The sequence below is a fragment of the Schistosoma mansoni genome, chromosome 3, assembly GCF_000237925.1.
Source record: "Schistosoma mansoni strain Puerto Rico chromosome 3, complete genome".
In the NCBI taxonomy this organism is placed as follows: Eukaryota; Metazoa; Platyhelminthes; class Trematoda; order Strigeidida; family Schistosomatidae; genus Schistosoma; species Schistosoma mansoni.
In genome coordinates, this window is record NC_031497.1 from 15960100 (window position 1) to 15983715 (window position 23616).

The 23616-nt window shown below is 30.2% G+C and overlaps 1 protein-coding gene across 1 annotated transcript in view; it reads left to right on the forward strand.

Moving 5' to 3' along the window:
- Positions 1 to 7331: 7331 nt before the first annotated feature.
- Positions 7332 to 23616, forward strand: part of Smp_156360 (putative pyruvate kinase) — a gene marked incomplete at its 5' end in the record, with an annotated part of 65554 nt that continues 49269 nt past the window's right edge. The window contains 2 exons of the mRNA XM_018799400.1: positions 7332 to 7592; positions 7845 to 8895. Coding sequence (XP_018651192.1) covers positions 7332 to 7592; positions 7845 to 8895 — 1312 coding nt within the window. The remainder of the gene's footprint in view (positions 7593 to 7844; positions 8896 to 23616) is intronic.

Genomic DNA, 23616 nt, shown 5'->3' on the forward strand with positions numbered 1-23616 from the left:
TTTTCAACAGTCCTCCACATCGTCCTTCAAAAACAAAGAGAAAAAATTCACCAGAATATCATTATCAACTTATTCACCTTCTATTCTTTTCTTTAGTACAAATTAGTTTTAAAAAATCAATATCCCATCTAAAAATGACCGTGAAATAAAAAAAAGATTCATAAAATCTAACTGTTCCTTTCAGTCAGATGTTAATCAATTTTGGCAGCTGTCAGCAATAAATAAATAAACACCATTTAAAATAGAAAGTTGATTATTAGTGAATCTTTTGATTCATTGCAAGTTATCTCAAATGGATTTTTTATTTTAAAAAGTCAACTTTTAACCCTTAAATTGTGTAAGTTTGAACATTATTTTATCTATTTCAATCAAAATGGTCAAATAGTATAACTAACCATTAAAAAATAAATACGGCATGAAATTGAGTATGAAGACTCATACTTGGTCACCTATTTGCTTAAATTTTCTAAAAAAATCACATAAATTGTGTTTTCAGGTGCTTCCAGGTTTTCTATGGTAATCTAGCTTCAATTGACTCATAATCTCAACTCTATAAAAATTAAAAGTTATTTTAAAACCGCTGTGTTCGTTGTAGAAATACATAACTAATTTTCCGAAAATGTATAAGGCTCAATAGAGTTATAAGTATAATGGCTACTGTACTATAGTATTAAAAATATCCTTTCACATATTGCCAGTACATAAATCTGATATTAATAAATATCATAAGTAAAAAATCTTGTCAATTATGAGGCTAAAATAAGCCTCTCTCAATAATCTAAACGTATTATACACGAAAACTGTATATCATCCATCGTTCACTGAATAGATAATGGTACTAGTTTATTGAAGTATGTTTTAAGTAGTTATACTCTATGACTGATAAAAAAAATGTGTTATCCGTGATTCTAAAATGTCAATTAGTGTATATCGAATAACATATTATTATAAGAAGGGTTTTTATAGAGATTTTAATAATTTTATGGTTGAATTCATGAATCAATTGAAGCTAGATCACCATGGAAAACCTGGATGCACTAGACGGCTGTTTCGTCCTAGTATGTAACTCCTCAGCAGTGCGAATCCACGATCATATGTTCACTAGTGACTGGCTTCAAGAGATATTTCCTGCACTTCTAGTGGGAAGCAGTGACCAGTGGAGTACAACCAGGTCTGTTGGGAGATATCAACTCATTGAAGACATTGATGAATGGTTGTTCGATTTCGTGGATTGGTTGAAGTTAGACATTCACATCGCTGGATGCCGGCCAGCTCAGTGGTCTATCGGTTAAGTGGCGCGAGACTGGTAGGTCCTTGGTTCGAATCTCGCTAGGCGGGATCGCGGATGCGCACTGCTGTTGAGTCCCACACTAAGACGAAACGGCCGTCCAGTGCCTCCAGGTTTTCCATGGTGTTCTAACCTCAATCGACTCATGATCTCAACTATATAAAATAGAATAAGTAACAATGATTGATTGATTTCATAGATGACTCGAAAATTAATTGAAATGATCATCTTTTCATGTAGATTAATTGATGTATTAAGTGGTGATTTAAGTACTAAAATCATTTAGTCCATTATATCACTTGATAATAATAACATAAAATATTATTTTTTAACTGTATTCAAATCGATAGCTGAAAATTTCTTTTTAAATACCGAACTTTATTACAAATGCTTTCAAATATTTAAATAGATTTAGATTCAGTATGGGGTTGTGGAGATTGTTCAATTTTTAATTGAGATCATGAATTGATTGATGTTACATTGCCACTGAAAACCTGGAAGCACTGGACAGTCGTTTCATCTTAGTATGGGAATCGTCAGCAGCTATTCATGAGTCGAAGGAAGTTTAAATATTAACACCGTAAACTGGCGGTTCAGTGGTCCACAGGTCAGGTGTTCGCGCACGAGAACGAAGTTCCTGAGTTTGAGTCCCTATGGTGAGGGATCGAGGATATACACTACTGAAGAATCTCATGCTAGGACAAAACGACTGTCTAATGCTGTTAGGTTTTCAATGGTGGTCTAAAATAAATCGATTCATGATCTCAATCAAAAAAAGATCTAGATTCAACTGTAGAACTTCACAAATAACTCAAATGCTAATCCCAATAATCGTGATCATCATCATCATTATCGCTATCATCGTTATCCACATAGTTACACAGATATTATCTAATAATCATTTTAGTTTCTAATTAAAGTATGATATATTTTTAAAATAACTTACATTTCTTAAGAATAAAAAAAAATAAACTACTCAATACTAAAGTCTTATAGATACCACTACTGTCAGACAACCGGCATTCCAATTGTTTCTCTCTTTTTTTTGCATTTCACAAATAGAGAAAAAAATCATATATAGTTTTAACAAAACAAAAATCAATTAGTAACTCAATTATTTCAATGAATGAAAGTATGTTTTCATTGGAAAACATGTTTTTTTTTTGTTGTTGTTGTTGTTTTAATGCATATATCAATAGTTACCATATACAATATCAATGTTAATTACAAATGTTAATAATGATTACCGGTAAATAAATTAAATCAAATAATATATCATTATATATAAATAGAATCATTTTAAATTCTTTAAATAGATGGATAAAACAACCATAACAACAACAAGAACATAATTAGTAACACTTGTTTGTTTGTTTGTTGTTGTGCTTTTAGGTGAACAAAAGAAAAAGAGAATTCATAAATTACATGTACAGTTTAAAATCTGATACTATAAATGTAAGTAAACATTTTAGATAATGTTTAAATATTTGGTAATTTTCATACATTGAAAAGACGATTATAGAGATTCACTTAGTATTGTTTGTTTGAATCTTCCCATTGTTATTAAGGACTGCAATTGATCAGTCCTGAATTCCACTGCTAGCCACTATCCATATTATAAAGTCTATTTATTTGGTGATTTTTCGTTTTGTGTTTTTTTTATTCTTAATAGTTTACACGAATAATTCACTTTGTTCAAGATTGTTAGAAAGTTAAATTAGGAACTTATTCTAAGAAAAGAAGGAAGTGATATTTATTCTCTGATCTTGAAATGATTCATTTGTATTTATATTTATCTTGATATAATAATCGTAAACAAAATATTAACATTATTTACATAGTAGTCTGTGATTATTTTTTTAATTATTTTTCATTGCGTTGACGTGAATGTGTTAAAGAAACAATGGATTTGAAACCTAATTCTTATATTATCGATCCAAGTGGATGATCATCAACAAGTTTACAGTTGGTAAAAATTCAAAATGAATTTGCTATCGTTAACAGTTTTGTTACATAGCTCCCAGTTTATGAACCTATAAATTCATTTACCGTAGATTATAAATAAAGGATTCATTTAACCTAGAAAACAAAGAATTAGAACAGGCTATTGTAAGCATCTGATCGTGTGGTGTCCATTCCCCTTCTAATAGCTAGTAAAGCATTTATCAAAACAAAGTATTTAAATAATAATTCCTCTATTCTACAATATATGTAAGCAAAGATGGATGGTGGCTAACAGTGAAATCCAAGACGCATGCTTCGTCCCATTTGGGACTCGTCAGTTGGATGCTTTGCATTCAAGATTTAATGTTTACTTCGGTATTCGAACCTATTACTATTCACTTCAAACATCACGTTATTCACTTAGTTACTGAGTCCAGATAGCTACTAGCTTGTAAGATTACTTGAAGTTAAATTCATTTTGTATTTGTTTATCTGAATTGTTCGATTGAATTAAGCCAATATCGAGGCAATCCACACAGGATGCACATATGCCAATAAGATACTAATCAATTACAATCCTAAACATCAATAGGAAGATTCAAACAAACAATACAAAATGAACTATATGTATGGTTATAGTAAGTAGGTTCTTAGCATAAAATTATACATATCATTTGTAACCAATAAAACATGCATTAAAATGTATTCCAACACTACTTATCAATCATTCATCCTTAATAGTATAAATGGTGGATCATTTCCACATTGCACAATATATATTTCTATATAAAAACTAATATTTTCTAACCCAAGTTTCCCCAGAGAATAGATAAAATGGAAATTATGACGACAGCCATGGTGTTTTTATCATGTACTCTTTAGTATTTACGATTGATTGATCACCACCCAGTGATTAATCAATTGTGATTACATCTCAGTCCTACAGAAGGTCAGTCGCAGCCCGGATAGCTCAATAGTAACGTCTCTGACTATGAAGCTGGGTGACAGGATTGAATCCGTTAGAGAGCATCAGTTCCCTCAAGATTACAAGTACACCTTGCTGACGAATGCCAAGTAGCACGAAACCTAGGTCCAGGGTTTCCTGTTGACCACCTCCAACCACCATCTTATTCTTTAGTATTTATAATTTTGATAGGTTATAGGTTTTTCACAAAATGTTATGAGCATAAAATTTCATTAAATTATTGTCAAATAAGAAAATTTATTTCAATAGTTATATACTTTTAAAATGATTATAGTAACTGTTTCGGCTATTTAAGAAGAAAAATTAATTAAAAGATTATCCCTAATGTCTGTATTATTTTTTTCAAATGCATTTTAGAAAATAGGTGTTTCGAATGTGATTTTAAATTATTTAAAAACAAAACTATTATAGAACTATTGAAAATGAAATAGTGAGTAATATATGTGAAGCATTGGAGAAGCCGTGAAGTCTAATCCATGTCGTATGTTAGACAGTCATCCACCTCAGGCAATAGATTAGGGGTTGCACAAAATCATGAATCGATTGAAGTTAGACATTAATACAGTTGGATGCCGGTTCACTAGTCTAAGGGTTAACTGTTCGCCCATGGGACCGTAGGTCCTGAGTTCGAGTCCCATTATTGAGAGATCGTAAATGTGCATTACTGAGAAGTCCCATACTAGGACAAAACGGCTGTCCAGTGCTTTGAAATTTCCGATATTGATGTAGCTTAGATCGACTCTTGAATTCATACGCTAAAATCGAAATTTGTCATGATTGTGATAAGTGTTTATAAAGTTAGCACAGTTTTCTATACCTTATGTATGATAATTGATGATCAAAGAATATCGGCAATAAACTAAGACTTTCGATAATTAATTTCGTCATTTTTATTTTATAGTCTTAATGTATTACTTTTTTCGTATTGGGTTACTCACTTTTCTAGGTATAGTCAGTGGTTGTTAATCAGTGATCAGTGATCATCTACATAGTTTTTATTTATTTAATATTAAGTGATGAACTTTAGGCCTCATCTTAAACCATCTTCCTGTGATAGATATTCTAAGGCATCTTCTTTCACCATCTGACAAAGAAGTGTGTCTTTTTATTGAGAAGCCATTACTTAAAAAACTAATTTATCTTCACGTTCCACTGTTCCACTGTGTGTTAAAATATTCTAAGCAATAGATTTAATCAGTTTACATCTGCATAGATCAACTTCATATACATTCCTTAAGCTTACATTACCCGTGTTTTACGTGAGAACTTAAATTTTACTATAAATTAGAGAGTATTTTCCTAAATTTATGTAAACTGCACTCAGTTTAAGAAACTTCTTTACATATAAGATGTGATTCAATGTATTTTGAATGTGCAATAGGTTTAACCGATTCTTAAATACATTTTCACAATCATTAATTCTGAAAACTACCTCTCATCCAAATCAAAAAAACCCACTTAAATAAAATTTCATTTAGAAAGTATTCCATTGAGACTAAGCTGAAAACATTTAAATAGGATAGTCAAACAACTTAACAAAACTATTATGAATTTAGTAGATCTATGAGAAATGATGGGTTACAAATTCACAAACATAACTATATACATTTTTTACCAGTTTGAATCTTCCCATCAGTGTTAAGGACTGCAATTGATCTGTCTCTTATTGGCATATAAGCATTATGTGAGGATCGCCTCTATGTTGTCTTAAGTCATAAGCATTGTAAGCAGAGGTGAATAGTGGCTAGTAGTAGAATTCAGGAAGCGCGTTTCGTCTTATTTGGCACTCTTCAGCTAGATATACTTGCATCTGAGAGTTGATGTCTACTCTGGTACTCGGTTCCAGTATTGTTTGCTTCAAATGCCACTTAGGTACTAAGTCCTGATAGCCACTAGCTTGTGCAATGGGGTGATGTTTAATTAAGTTTTGTATTGGTTTTTTGAATCTTCCCACATTTATGTAAACGGGTTTATAAAATATCCTTTAGCTTTGACAATGGTGTTACCTATAAGCAGATAGTTGCAAGCAGAAAAATTTCGGAGTTTATGATAAAGTAGAGCTTATTAACTACTTTGAAGATAAGTCGATCCATAGGTTTTGAGATTAGTTCGGTTAATTACACTACAAAACCCTATGAATATAACTTGCTAAACTCATCAAATTTTTTCCGAAAATAACGTCTACAATAAACATTAAAAAAATGTTAGAATTCATTTATAGACATATTCCTACAAAAAGTCTGTCATTGTTTTAACTTATGACATTTTAACATTCTTTCGTGTCTAATTAATATACCCACAAGCTAGCTTGTGTTATGTATGAAAGTAAATTTTTGTACCCAACTACTTGTATAGGAATAATGAAAATTTCAATAGTTTAGAGAATTCAATCTTTCTATCTCTAGGCCTATAAATGTCTTATCCCTTTGGAAAAAAGAAGGAGAAATTGTCATAATAATAACCAATCAGATTTAGTCTGATAAAATTCCCATTCTCTCCCTTTATTCATTCATTACCAATAGACACATTTAATAGCCCGTTAACTAATCGAATTCTATTGTTGCTTGTTTTAGACAATTTTTCTATTAAAAAAAAACAGTATTTCATTATATAGTCATCCTTTCTAGGGTGAGAAAAGTTTCAATCGCATCATGTTTAGGTTAAGCAAAATAATAAGGCAATATGAAAAATGTACAAATATCAATTAGTCTATATTAGACTAGTTTAGAACATATTTAAGACTATAAAATTGGTTATTTATTTGACCGCAATTTCTATGTAAACAAATTCACTTTGAAATAAAACAAAAGTGGTTACTGTTGTTTGTTTGTTTTTTTAAGAATTAAAATTAATATTATGAATTTGACAGCTGATTATCCAATATCTAACTTTGATAATCAAAACTATACAAACTCTTATGGAAGTAATAACTCACATTGGTATTATCCATTTTATGAATATTCATTGAATAATTCATCATCATCATCACCATCATCATCATTATTATTATCATCTAACAATCCATCATCATTAGTATCTTCAACTAGTGTATGTTTACCATTTCATTTTTACATTGATTCATATTATACACAAACTAATACAAATGATTATGATATGAATGGATTACATTATAATTTATATAGTGGTAGTGATTCATCAACACGTTCCCTTGATGATACATCATTATTATTGCATTCATGTCATAGTAATAATAATACTAATAATGAATCTACTCGTATGGAATATGAAACTGATTATAATGTATTATTACCAACTACTATTACTAATAATCATTTAATACCAACATCTTTATCGTTATCATCCACACCCACATCATTGTCATCGTCATCATCTTCTTCTGAAGCTGGTGATACTGTAAGCACTACACCGAGTACATCACCAATTATAACTAACACTAAAATCAATGATTCTACACCAACATCATCTTCACCATCGATGTTCACCTGTTGGTCTGATAATTTATTTAATGAATTTCCTTTAAGTAATAATACTAATATTAATAATACAAATAATAATAATAATATTTATAATATTGAATATAATAAATTAAATATAATAGATCTACATAATAATAATAATACATTTTTATCAAATTTCTCTTCTCAGTTTAAAACAGACCATAAACAAGAAAGTAAATTATTAAATCCTATCAATAATTCATTAGAAAAATTAAATAATTGCCTATTTGAGTATCAACAATATAATAATAGTAATAATAGTATATATCATCAATCATCATCGTCATCGCCATCATCATCATGTTCTGATGTATTAAAATATCCTTTATCCACTTCAATAATTCCAGATCCATTCACTGTAATATCTTCATCTTCAAATATATCAAATAAATTATATGAACAACAAAATAATCTAGATTGTTTTAATGGTATACCAAAGGTAACAGATACATCTATAAAAAGACAAAATAAATATGATATTATAGATAAAAACTATCATTTATCTTCTACAATAGAATTCAACAATCTTACCACTACTAATAATAATAATTGTAATATAATACAAGGAAACAATTATGTAACCAGTGGAAATCATTTAAAAAATCAATCAATCAATTATCAATTTAATGAAACAAATATAATAAAAAAAGAATTATCATCATGTAAAACATATTTACCTTTATTGATTAAATCAACAAAAAATGATTTAAATTTACAAATAGATGATGCCAAAATAGATGATATGCCAAAAATAAAAATGGAAAAAATATATTTTGATTCTATGAAAGATAGTTCATTTTGGACAGATATTCATGAGGAATTAAAACAACAACAAAATAATCATTATTTATCATCAACTTCATTATCTTGTGATTCAGCATCAAGAGAAACAATGGATCATTTAAGTTATTACAATTCTCATAACCAAAATCGTAATTCATATATTGAGAAAGAAATTAATAGTCATCTATTACATAATCCACAAGATATTTGCAATACTAAGGAGATGAATAAATTAGAAAATAACATATTATCAATGCCTGGAGTAATACACCCAAGAACAACAACTATATCAACAACTGTAACAACAGTAATAACTACAACAACGACAATAACAACGACAAATATGAAATCTATACAACCTTACAAATGGTTACAAATAAAACGACAACAGCCACGCCAAAATATAATAAATAACAGTAAGTATACTATTACTATTATCATTTTCAAAAGTGTAGATTCAATTTGATAACTAATTTTCTTTAAAAGCTTGATTTGATAATCCAAACATCATAATCTTATCACTCATTAATGGTAATATAGAAATTATGTTTCATTTAGAATTGAACTTTGAATTATTCAAATTTCCGCCAAAAGTATTATCATAGAAATTTACATGTGAATAAATACAATTATAAATCATAACAAAACTTGAACAAGTATTTATTAGTAAATGTGTGTTTCAATCTAAATCATTTAACAGTCATTTTCTATTGTTACAGTTATTAAGTAAATTTAGACTGTAACTAAAAACAAAATTTATAAGGTACGTTGTACCGTATTTGAACGAAGAGTATTCTTTTCGATAAATTCTCCTCAGGTTCTACAATTATATATCCTATTATATCCAATTATATATAATATTTATGTTTTTAAGTTCCGTTGTCAACAGCATCAATTCTTATGAATAAATATCATACCAATTGAACAAGTAATTGGTTATTTTGACTCAGTAGCCTAGTGGATAATAAGTTTAGAATTGAAAGGATAGGTATTGTACTTCAATCTCAGTGTAAACGTTAAAACTGCAATCCAGATATATCTAACTAATGAATCTCGAATTGAGTGAAACCAGATTATTTGATTTTATTTTAGCGGAACTAGAGTAATGGTGTTTCTAATATCTTTACAGTGTTTTGAAGGTAGTGGTCTTTTAAAAAATATTAGATTATTAATCCCTCCGATAAATTTTGCTAATGTGTAATGACAGGACTCTGGTTATCAAAACTATGTTATATATTTTATTCTGAAACGTTTATTAAAATCCGATCAGGGATTAATTTGTTAAGATATCCATCTAAGTAATAAGTGGATCAAACCAGGCTAATTTGAATATAAAAACAATAACAAACAATGTAAATTTCACTACTCCGATTAGTAAGATTAAAATCAATATTGTCAAAAGAGATTTAATAAAATTACAAAACTGTGTTTATACTTCTCCTTATCTAAAGTTATAACATCATAGTCCCAACAAAATCCATCTTCTTATTTCAATGTGCTCTTTTATAGGTTATAAATGATAGTATTGTTCACCTAAAACTATGTTCAAATAAAAAGATGTCGCCCTAATATATATATATATATATATATATATATAGGTTTTTCACAACAGATCATTTTGAAATATTCAAAGTCTGATGGGAGGTGCAGATTACATGGTTGGGATTCGCGAGATGATAGCAATCGATGGTTAGAGACCTTGAATGACATGGTTCGAAACCGTTTGCAATGGCGAAAGTGCATCCACTCTTTGTGTTCTCCCAAATTCTGATCTTCTGAATTCTTCATGTCTCTATCTTTTTTCTCTCTTCAAATTTATTTCACTGGATTATACTGCTTGAATAACATCTTCAAACCCTAATCTTTCGAATTCCTGCTTATACTCTCACCGCTCCTACCACTAGGGGATTTGAATTGACAACTGCATCTCTGTGCTAATGTGGTATAGCAACTCGAACTGATGTACGTACGTAAGAAGTTCTACTTTGTGACTGACTGACTGATGGGAATCCATTACTGATTACAGTACATACAGCATTATCTAATTTTTAAAAAATATCCAATAATATAACACTGGCTTTTTTTCTATAATATACATTTAATAGTCACGTTTCGTGACTTAGTGTAAGCCACTTCTTCAGTTAAATATTTACTCACGTCAGAAACACACCTTTTCTACTCATTGATGTATTATAAAAATCTATTTATTGTTAACACTCTATCCAATATTCAATTAATTTTGAAACTATAAAGTTTAACCATGGTATTGATACCTATGATATACATTTGTTTTGATTCAGTGAAAACCATTATTCATATTCTTAACTATGGACAAGCAAACAGGTTAAATTTTTGAAGAGAGCGAAAATAAAGATTTGAGTAGAAAAGCATGAATTCATTATATTTCGTTTGACTCTCGTCAGTTGCTGACAACCTGTGATATTTAAAATTCATAATTACAAAATAAGCTTAAATTGTTTACATGAAAGAGTTTATTTGGAAGTTTTTTAGAGACACATCAGTATAGTGTAAGCAACAGTGTAAGTAAATCTAATAGACTAAATGAAATATTGTAAATATATATATACCATATGTAAAAGAAAATTCTACAATATTGATTGTAACTAAAGTCCAAAGGACTAGAAACAAGTGGTTACGTAATAAGCGAACGCTGATCATAAAAATGAGTAAAGCTCAGTTAATAAGATTACTAGTCTAGATGACAGTTGAAATTAAAAGACGTAATGAAGTATTTAATTGAAAGAAGGAGTTGAAAACATTTTTTAAATACAATGAAGGGATGTTTGCCGTCAAGACAAAGAAAGATTAACAATTATCTCCTTTTGAACAAATATATCAGGTTTTTGACGCCTGATAGCTTTGAATTCAGCAAACTTCAGAAGACTGGAACTTGGCTGCTTATTAAACATCTTGAAAGATTGCAAGGTATCGACCAGATGTCCTGTATCCAAGAGATGTTTAGTGATTGCATTGTACAAAGTCGTTCTTTCTCTTGTTCTAAGGCTTTTTGGAACATATTCAAAAAGTCTAAATTTTTGACTGCTCTTTTTTTAAACTAAACTCTAGTAATTCATTCTTATTGACTAGTTTTAATTACGAATAATTAAGAAATAAATTATCAGCCTGAGTGTTTTACGGTCCACTCAACATTACCCTATATTGATTTAGGGCAGAAAACCATAATTTTGTGAATGACTTGATCATTGGTTTTATGGATTCCACGTGTATAATACTCTTACTTTATGTCATTTTGTCCATACGAATGTCAAGGATACATGTCTTTGTTTCGCACATAAGAGTTAATAAAGTCATAAATCAGTTTCATACTATTCTGACAACTAGATTTAAGACCCATTCAGTATACTGAACTAAATTGTGATTTTCTTCATTTTAAAACTACCTTGTACCAACCACTTAACGCATTAATTCTTTTTACACGCTATTAATTTTAAACATTTTTCTTACCCTATGTTATAGGAAATAAAATTCAGATAAAATTCATATCTCAATTTCATTATCATGTTGTGAACAATTAAGGAGGAACTTCATAGATCTAAAATGTATTTAATCAATAATACTAGCTTCATTCACTTCATCTCTTAGGAAAAGTGCTGAATGACCACTATTAAATAGAATAATCCCTCCACTGTATCTGAGTTCGACATCATTTTCAAACTAGGTGTTTTTTACTACTGCATACTTCATTCCCTTTAGTAACTATTGTTTTTACGCTTTAATCAGTGCCAAAATTAGTCAAGATGTGCTTAGACACAGCAGGAGAGATTTTTTTCCTCATATTACTTAATCTAATCTTCGACAACAGCTAAGAACGTTTAATTATGTTGATACATATAACTTAAATAATCTTAACTGATTTCATCCTATTTGGCACAACATATGTTTATTATTTTAGAAATAAATACTTACTCTGATGGGCATGATCACTAGGGTAACACGTGGTCAATAGGGAACACAGTTCATATGTTGATCACATGTTGTTTAGTAACTATGTGATGAAATGTCAAGTTAAATTGTGTCGTTTAAATGTAATCGTTATTAAGTCAATATATGATACATCATTTGTGACAGTTTGAAAAACTTAAATGTGAAATAATCAGCTTTAAACTTTCAATCTGACCAAAAAGAATAGTAATAAGAAGAAGAATGATGAAAACTGTTCTTGGTTTTAATGGTTACTGAATTTCAACAAACGTAAGTGACATTTAACACTAGAAAGTTGAGATTTTATCCCAATCATGAAAAAAATGTTAGGGATACCAAGATCATTGTTGAGGATGATTCTTAATGCCTTATGATGGTCATGGTTATAAGTTAAATCACGATCAGATTTCAATCACTGATAGTTGAATCTTTTGTGTTTTATGAAATACAACAAATGACTATATGACAGTATTAAAGGTGGTCAGATTGATTAAAAGTGGTAATAAAATATCTTAGTTAAGCATTTGCTAAGCCAAACGAAATATTACCAACCGTTGACATTTCATTTAAGTGTTATACTAAACCTGATGATGAAAATCAATTCATTGTACGTGTGGTTTACATAACTCCATCAGTAGATAGTAGAGCCTAGAAAATTAATATCTTTGTTTCGTATTTCAAAATAATCAAGGTTCCTTTCTCATTTTATTTAGTTCAGTAATACCACTTGTATTACGTAATTAGTACACTTTATTCTAGAAACAATCAAAAACTACACCGATCCTAAGATTAATTAAACAAATGTCACTACATCTATGATGTTAATTAGATGTGACTTTAGTAAGGGTACTGTGAATACGCTTCTTTTCTGCACTAGACTGTTCAAATATAGGAAAAAAACCCGTTTTTGAAGTGAAATGTGATAAGAATTCACAATGGTGCAGAAACTTATGAAAAAGGGATTGAAATTATCATCAATACATATCTGATGCTGTGAATAATAAAATTCTACACTTTATATACAACACGTATAGGATTTAATATGGCATTACTTATCACTAAGAGGAAAATGTCTCCAAGTTATGTCGCCAGGCTACAATTACCTAACAGTGCAGCTACAGATTGGCTCAGTAAAATTTGAAAATCATACACTAAATACTTAATTTGCACATCTTCCTTTGGTTGTCCTCTGCATGCTTCGTAATTCTTTTAATTCTGTTGTTACTGCAATTACTTTCTGCATCCCTTTCTGTTCTCTTCAGTTGAATCTTCTTAATCTTCTGCTGGTATGCATTCCACTTCCGATTGAACCCACATACTACTTATACCTGTCAACGTAAGTAGCATACACCACAATATTACAATCTCCAATGAACCATGTGAATATTTTTTTCGTGTGGAGATTAACATGGAGTACATCAAACTCATTAAAAGAAAAAATCATCAAACATGTACAATTTCATTCGTCGTTCTATAATACTTTCCTGTAGCCTTGAGCATTATGGATTTCTGTGAGAATTTTATATTTTCGGTCCGAAAAAATAAGTGTTATTAGCTTTTTTGGGACTAATATTAAAAAACAAAGCAAATGTGAAGTTTATTTGAATAGCCTGTTATTTATTCAGCTATGTTTAGATTGATACTAGTATCATCGATGTGATTACAATTTAATTCAGTGAATTAAAGGTTACCTCAAAAGGACAGACCAATATTTAAAAAATCCTGTCAGATCAGTTAAGAATTGATGACAGGACGACACAGGTATTTGAAAGCTTTTTTCTTTGAAAAAAAAGATATTAATACGACAGACTTAATATTCGTTTATTGTCTAGTAGCTTTAGTAAAAGCTGGAATTAATAATTCTTTAAATACTGGTATTAACTTGTATCAACTAATAAATTGGGCTGTTAATTAAAACGATCAGAGGGCAGACATCATACATATAGTATGCGAATTTCTCGGAACAGAGCATAAAACAATGATGTTCACCACTTTTCCATACTTCTGAAGAGATTACATAACTCGAAAGTCATAAAACTAACATCAGAGCAGGTGGCAAGCCAGGTACACAAGTCAACTTGCAGACAAACTCCTCGATTCAAGAACATCTGGAACTCAAAACAATTGTCAACCAACACCAAGGTCAGAATTTTCAATACGAATCTCGAGACAGTCCTACTATATGGGGTGAAAACTTGGAGAACTACGAAAGCCATCATCCAGAAGATACAGGTGTTTATCAACAGTTATCTACACAAAATACTTCGGATCCGTTGGCCAGACACTATCAGCAACATTCTACTGTGGGAGAGAAGAAACCAGATTTCAGTGGAGGAAGAAATCAGGAAGAAACGCTGGAAGTGGATAGGACACACATTGAGGAAAGCAGACAACTGCGTCACGAGTCAAGCCCTTACATGGAATCCTGAAGGCCAAAGGAAAAGAGGAAGACCAAAGAACATATTACTCCGAGAACTGGAGACAGACAGACAAGGAAGGTCCAGAACAGAGTGGGTTGGAGAATGCTGGTCGATGGCCTATACTCTATTGCGAGTAACAAGCGTAACTAAGTAAATTTTAATTAAAATAACAACAAAAATCGTAAGAAGTCAACATCAATTTCTGCGTTAAAATGTTTCGATTTTTTCCAAATAAAAACGTTATATATTTAAATGTATTCACTCTTGTTTATCTCATAACATCTTATTTCATAAATTGATAAGGAAGTAGTATTGTAGTTGGATTTATGCCAAATATAATTCGTCTGCCTCAGGCATTATTTCAAAATATCCCATGAATTTCAATGGTAAATGTATTGATATTATTACTGTTATTTTAACGGAAAGAATAACAAACATCAAACATGGTAGTGACAATAGTGGTGGTAGTGAAAAGTCGGTTTTTTTTTTAATTATTAAACACACTCACTATGTGTTAGCCTTGTTGTTATTTTTATGTTATCTCAATCATTAATCCACTCACTCATTCACTCGCTCACTTACTAGCTCATATTCTGTTTTTTTATCTGGACGCCAGTTTTGACTATTCCCTTCTTCTTTTTTTCACTACTGAAATGAATTACTTATTTGTTTTTCTTCATAGTAAATTTCATCAGCTTATAGATTGTCAGCAAATATTGTAAAAAAAAGAGAAAAAAATAGGAAGAATGAAATTTCGCAATCCCCGAGAGTTGTTATTCTAATGAATAAATAAAACGTATATTGAAATACGCTTAGGGTTATTTGTTGTCTAGCTTCTAATTATCGTTGATATATTTTCTCAATTTGGCAACTAAGACAAATATAAAGAGAAAGGTTTAGGATTGTTATGATAAAAAATATCTACATATCGTTTCTCTCCTCCACCTCCTACCCCACTTTCTTTATGCACCCACGTACTTACATGTAAATACTCGTGCGTATGTATATGCGCACGTCAAGCTTATCTACCTTCATTGTTCAATATCATATTATTACTAACATTTCTACTAAATCAGATATGTCACATTATTTTTCCCCTATTCACTATTTCTTAATACAAAATTTCATGTAAATATTTTTTACATTAAACGAAATTAGTTCCTAACCATTTTTAATGTTTATTCTAGGTATCAATATGATTACAATCAATAAATCTTGACCTATTACATTACCGGTGGTCTAGCTTCATTTGACTAATGATCGTAACTATATAAAATTACTAAAATCTCCACAAACCCCCCTTGTGATAATTTTATTATTATCACGAATTAAACTAAATCAAATATTTAATAATCGTCATAAACCTCTATACTGATAAGAAATAATTATCTGATTATTCTTCAACAGAACACTATTACGAACTTTAGAAACAACGGATAGTGTATATTCACTTCCATAATCCTAAATTCATGAGAATTGTCTATTAACTCGACTTGTTGCCATTCATAGATAATTAAAACTAATATACAGTAATTCATTTAGTATAACGACGCTCATTTACTTCAAGAACATTTATTATTTTGCGACATTCTCGTCGTTGGTCAGAAGCAAGGATAGAGTTTCTTTTGGTAAGCTTGGTTCAATCGAAGTGAATAGCGCCGTCACGTCGAAGGATATCATTAGTTCGTGGTTGTTGATTTGGATGTTCTTAATCTGATCTGATATATAAAAGACCTGACGTATAGAAGAAAAGCAACATTTATTATTGAAAAGTTTCATTACAGATAAAATCGATTATCTGCTGTTCACTGATTGCTTTGCTTGTTTTGTTTTGAAAATCATATCGTCATGATATTAGCTTCATTCAAGGTTTATGAAATAATCATAAATCATTTTTTGTAAACAAGAAGTCTAATTTAAATAGCTTTAATATCTACTTATTTTTCATATGATCATACAATGAATAACCGTTCAAAAATCTTATAATATCCAACGCTTCATATGCTAACTTGACTTATGGTACATACCAACTTTAAGTTTGTAAATTGACTAACTGGAAGTTTTTAGTATGGTTTTGTAAAAACAAACAAATCTTCAAAATCAATACTTCAATCGGTATTCTACATTGAAGCTAATCGCCTTAGTTCTAAATGAAATTACTAATTGCAGACATATAATCATGTACTCATGTCATTTCTTGGTATTGCATCATTTTAACGAAACACCACTTCCATTCACTTTATAGTCAGTCATCGATCATAATAAATTATACTAGTCCTCCCTATTGATATTATCTGTCTCTCCATTTACAGCATGTTTGATTGGTGCGTGTTATCTCAGAATAACATTTGATCGAGCTTGGTATAAACTGTCTTATGTCAAATTATCTTCATTGAAAGCACGGTATGGAGTCAATGTTAATCATATTTTTTATGGATAACTTAATTCATTTGGCTATTACTTAAATATTTCGTTAAAACATCGTTTAGTCTTTTGTCTTAAAAAATATGCATTAAAATCTTTAGTATGTGGTATAAACTGCTTAGAACTAATAATCAAGAAACATACTTTAATTTAAATTTGAGTTTAAGCAACAATTTAAGAAATTTGGCGTCTATTACATATTTTGTTTTTACGTTGTTGGGTTATACTGAGTGTTGACATATTTGTCATGTATATATACACACATGTATTGTGTGTGTTCTTATAATTTTGTTTTTAGAAAGAATATTTCGTTCAGTCTAGAATGTATCGTTGTTGACAATATTGTTTTCACTTTGGGTATTAAGATCTCCAAAGGTTAATATGAATCAATATTTGATTTTGCCAAAAAATTTATTTTGTCGCATTCTTTCTAACTTGTCATTTATCAATAGTTTATTTCGTCGTAGAAATTAGTCACCATTAATCAGTCTCACTCTCCATATATATTTAACCAATTGGTAGCATATTAGTAGTATTTACCAATAATAATTCTGAACTTTCTTTCCAGTGTATATAACAATTTTTCTTGATATCCAAATGCAACTCAGTGAGCAGCACTAGTCTTGTTATAACAAATCAGAAGTTCAGTCATAACTGTATTGTATCATCTCCAAGTGATTGATTTTCATTAACCCTACTGATTACCTATGAAGCGCTTTTTATAAATTTTGTATATAAATGTTATGAATGATACTAATGGATTAGAGGTTGTTTTAGTAGTAAAAACGGTTTTTACTAACAAGTTAACATCGAAAAGTCTTATTAAGATAGTCATGGTATGAAATAATGTTAGCTTGAAAATCTTAAACGTATTATATAACAGTTTCTATCTGTTAGTTCATTTCTGATGACACCAGCCTTTACTTTCTAATGATATCTGATGATCGTTATGAGATATTTTTACATGATATTTTACATTGAACTGCGACCATGACAACTGACCATTACCTAGTTTGCTATCAAGTATTTGAAAGATAAAAGACTATTGAAAAGATATTCACGTGAATCTTGTCACCAGTAGCCATTAAATAAATAGTAGTTAATTGTTTCTTAGTCCAATGAAGTACTTTGAAAAGTCACGTAGTTTAACATCACATAATTTTTTTTCTATGCTAACTGTCTTAAACAAAACAAGATATTACGTATCTAATTTAATAGGGTTGACTGTAAATTATTGACTAATTTTGTACTAAACAGATACTTTACAGTTGTCTCAGTAACGTTTTAACGGATAGTAATCCGTGATAGAAATCTATCCGTATATTTATTTCTAATCTATTAGATGAATGAGACTAGTAACAAAATTAAATAGTATCAGTTTTGATAAACTTTAAGTATTCAATGTAAAACACATTAAAAAGGGATGGAATATTGTGATCATCTAAAATACTTAAACATTTACCTACTCAAATCTTGTTCGTTTATACTGATAGAATAACATTACAGTTCCTTTTTGAAAATTCAATGCTAATCAGATTTTATGTAGTTGAAATTATGAGTCAATTGAAGATAGACCACCAAGGAAAACCTGGAAGCACTGGAAGGCCGTTTCATCCTAGTGTGAAACTACTCAGCAATGCGCATCCACGATCCCACATTACGAGACTCGAACCCAGGACCTACCAGTCCCCCGCGTGAGCATTTAACCTCCACGCCACTGAGCTGGCCAGCATCCAACGGTGCTAATGTCTAACTTTTAACCAATCCACGAAATTGAGCGACACATCCACTATTGTCTTCAATGAGTTACTATCTCACAACAGACCTGGTTGAACTCCACTGGTCACTGCTTCTTACTAGAACTCCAGGAAATACCTCTTGAAGCCAGTCTAGGATGCACACTGATGAGCAGACCCACAATAGGATGAAACGGCCTTCCAGTGTTTCCAGGTTTTCCTTGGTGGTTTACCTTCAATTGACTCATAATTTCAACTATATAAAATTACTAAAATCTCCACAAAACCCCCCTTTTAATGAGATTTATTAATCTTTACTACTAATTTTTTATGACAAATATTGAGAAGAAAAAAAGAAATCTTAAAAATGATAAAAATCTAATCTTCATCAATATTGATTTCATCATATTTGATTTTTATTTAAATTAAATTTAATGCCAAAATTTATTTCTTTATTAAATTATTCACTCATAAAAAAAGGTAAGTATTCATTTTAAACTTTATAATCAAACTGTATAGAGTATGGATCATGTGATCATAATGAATAATGCACACGTAGTTTCACTGTAAATGAATACAATAAAAAAAATTCTTTTTTTCTTTATTTATTCACTTACATATTTCATTATGTATGACAACAATTTTCATCATGGTATGAGTATATGATGGAATCATTACAATAATATTATTGATGGTACACCTTAAAGTCATAACAGCTATGATGGTGATGATGATGCTCTAGGCATGAATATATATCAAAATAATACGAGGAATTCTATATTATATCGTTTGCTTGTTTTTTTTGTTTGTTATTATTGAAGTAAATACAATATAAAAATCACATTACTATTTGGTTGATGAGTCCTATTTAAAAGAGTATATTTGACGATATTTTATTTTTTTCCTTAAAAAAAATTTAGTAAGCAGGGTCGTCTTGGAAAAATTTGTTTTCCTATTTCATACAATAAGCTTAAATTGTCGTGATATAATCTTTTAAAAGCTGTAACAAAATGAATTCATAACAACAACAAAAAATTAAATTAACAAGGAAGGTAACATTGTTTTATTTAGATGATCCTAAGAAGTGGTGCTGAAGTTCACAACTAACATGTTTGTATGTTTTTATCGAAAAATCCCTAAATTTTTTTTATCATCTAATTGCTCATGATTTTCATTTATTTATTTATTTGAACACAAAAATATTTGTACAAGGGGACACCAGATATATATGCGCCACACAAAAAATTGTCATTTCATTTTAATTGTGTTAGGGCTCTGATACTCCCCAAGTGCCCAGACCAAAGCAGGTGGTTTGCTGAAGAGGGCCACACCCTGAGCCTTTGACCTAAAGATCTGATCCATAAGGCAGTGGAGCATCGTAAGGAGATGCAGTCCCATGGTAGCCGGTGGTTGATACACCATTTGTTCCATCAAGATCCTGGAAACCATGTGCACCATTGGTTTGAAATCAGAGTTTTCTAACTCCCCTAGGTGGACTCGCCGTGTCTACTGGTCTGATTAAAGCGTCGGATATTCGGTTTTCGTCCTCTCAATTTCGTAAACAACAGTAATGCCACTGTGAGAAGGCAGTGAGTAGAACTTCCTTGGCAGAGGCTGTATACGCGTGGCCGTATGAGGGCATTTCGAGAGATAGGGCGGGCCCTTCCCACTCTCGGTCGTACCAGGGCATTTGGGGGCAATCACTCATGAAAATACACTAAAATTATACGAGCAGTAAGTTTCATTTACTAGATCAGAATGATATAAATGTTTAATAGATATTTCATTAATGAGGACGAATTCAAAAGACTTCAGGCAAATCTCGTCCGATAGAAGAACATTATAATTCTCTATAATTAATATCCCATCACCTTTATTAATTACGTATAACTCGTTTTTTAAGAGTTAGAGAGACCATTCCTAGTAGTACAGACAATACAAACTGTAAAGAGGTTGTCAGTGATTGATTGGGATATTATTTACATGTGAAAAAAAAGTTGACATGAAATGTATATCAAATGTATCATTTGAAATATCTTGCTTTACAAACGATAATACTTTAATTATCTTCAAACAAGTATGATTAACATATAAATTAACTTGCAATAAACGATAATATCCTATTAACTAAAACAACCAGGTCTGTTGTGAGATATCAACTCACTGAAGACATTAATGAATGGCTGCTAAATTTCGTGGATGGGTTAAAGTTAGACATTAACACCGTTGTAAGCACTGGAAGGCCGTTTTGTCCTTGGGACTACTCAGCAGTGCGCATCTACGATCCCGCCTTGCGAGACCTATCAGTCTCGCGCGCGAGCACTTAACCAATAGACCACTGTAAACAAAATAAAATAAAATATCCCAAGTTGTTATATAAGTTTCATTGTCTAGAAAAAAGGAAAAAATCAAGCTTGATCCCTTTAAGTGATGTTATGGATATATGTAACCGAACAATTACAATCTGAGATGAAATATCAATTCAACACTGTCTCACAATCAACAATTCATTAACTAAAATGTTTGTTTATCATGTAAATTACCTTATAGTTATTAGCATTGATAATTAGAAATAGATGAGGGTATATACAACTGATAATTTTTTTGAATTATTCGATACTACTATAAAATCTTTTTGAATAAAAGTAGTTAAGTAGATTAATTGAAACTTGTCATTCATACAGGAAATACTTACTTTATATTTAAATAATCATTTTGGTTTTAATAAAATGTTCTTCAGTATGCATCTATGTATATTTATATCGAAGGATATTATCTCATTAGAAATAAGTGGATGAAAACATAATAGAAGAGGATATTCCTGAGATTATTGTCTTTCAAATGAGAATATTACAATGAGTTGATCTTTCTTTTTAATAGATCCCAAATATGTGAATATTGATATCAGAAATGTGAAAACCCTTCAAAGAAAACTGGCTTCCAGTAAAAATAATAAAGCAAATACAGTAGTAATGGACATAAGATATGAAATATTATTTATGATAATTATAATCATTTACTATTCTACTGATGTAAATAATGAAATGTACTTGATGTAATTTTGTTCTCTGAGCTGGATGGTTTGTGTTAATGATGAAAGCTCCAAACTATCCAGCTCAGAGAATAAAACTCCATCAAAATCATCCATCTGAGCTACAATTCTTCTCCGCCATCTCATAATGAAATGTTCATTGTATTTTAACTTTTCATCTATGAAGTTTATACTATAAATAGATTAAATAATCTATTTGATGTTTTTTGCTAATTGATCTGAATCAACATGATGCAGCAAATATATGAAGTAAAAAAAGTAATTAATTGACAAAAATTAATTTTCATTGAAAGCTAATGTCGGGAAAACAGTTATTAAGAACCAAACAGAACTGTTATTATGATTCTGAACTACAGATAAATTTACGTCTAATACTCCTTCAAGATTAAAGAAAAAACATTGAACCATAACCAAATTTTGCACCGAACTGAATGTAGCCTTACCTCAAAAGAGTAATCATTTTACGTTGAACTGATTATCAGGCTTTGTCATTGTTGAAGATTATTAAATCAGACTAATCAATGTGCTTCATGGAATATTAATGTGAGTTATAACAGTTGCTTCTGTTCGGCTAAACATTTACGATTATTTCTGATGAGATTTTAGTTGTTCTCTGGGTATGCTATGGAAGCATGATATCGAGCCAACCAGGTTGGAGTTGACCATGCTTAACAACTATTGCATTATGCGACTTTAATGTAAGATTACTGGTGTCAATAAACCATATTATTCCCTGTTAACTCTAGTGGACAGACACAATTAATCGGAGGAAAAAAGTAAACTCACTTATAGGAACAACAGTCCCAACATCTACACTACGTCTATTTTAATATTTAAACACTAGATATCAGTTCTCCTTGGAAAAGATTAAGTGAAAATCATACTTTCTCACAAACAGACTGAAACGGATAATGTGGATTGATTGTCAGCTCAAAATTAACACAAGGTATCCAGCTATATCAATATTAGGGATTGCTTTATTGAGGACTCTAAAATTAAAATGAATCATCTGTTTGTTGATTTCTATTTTTCAAGGATTCTTTAGTTCATATCATTTTATGATGAAAATTAACCTTAAATTAAAGTAACTTTCACTCTTATTATCTCGTAACTTCTTATATGAAAGATAATGTGGATAGAAAGTTCCTTATATTTTGCTTTTAGTTATTATAAGTACCGGTAAAAGTATTATGACTTTACAGCTTATTTTATTTTAGGATAATGACTATACTTATATTATTCACAATTGTAGTGAACAAGAACACGAGTGAATACAATCGAATGTATTCAGGCACAAAATTACAGAATATCTCAGTAAAATATGACAACCAAACAGTAAATAGTTAATTTACAAACTATCAATAAATTGACTCAATCTTGACCGTTCCTTCTGTAAATATCAGTCCATCGTCTTTGATTATTATTGTTCATACATTTGCATACCGATTGCATTTCGTTCCCGTTCTTTCATTATCGATCTTCTACTGAAATAGATTCAATGCCCAACCATTGTTATATACTACATGTGCGGATATAAGTAAC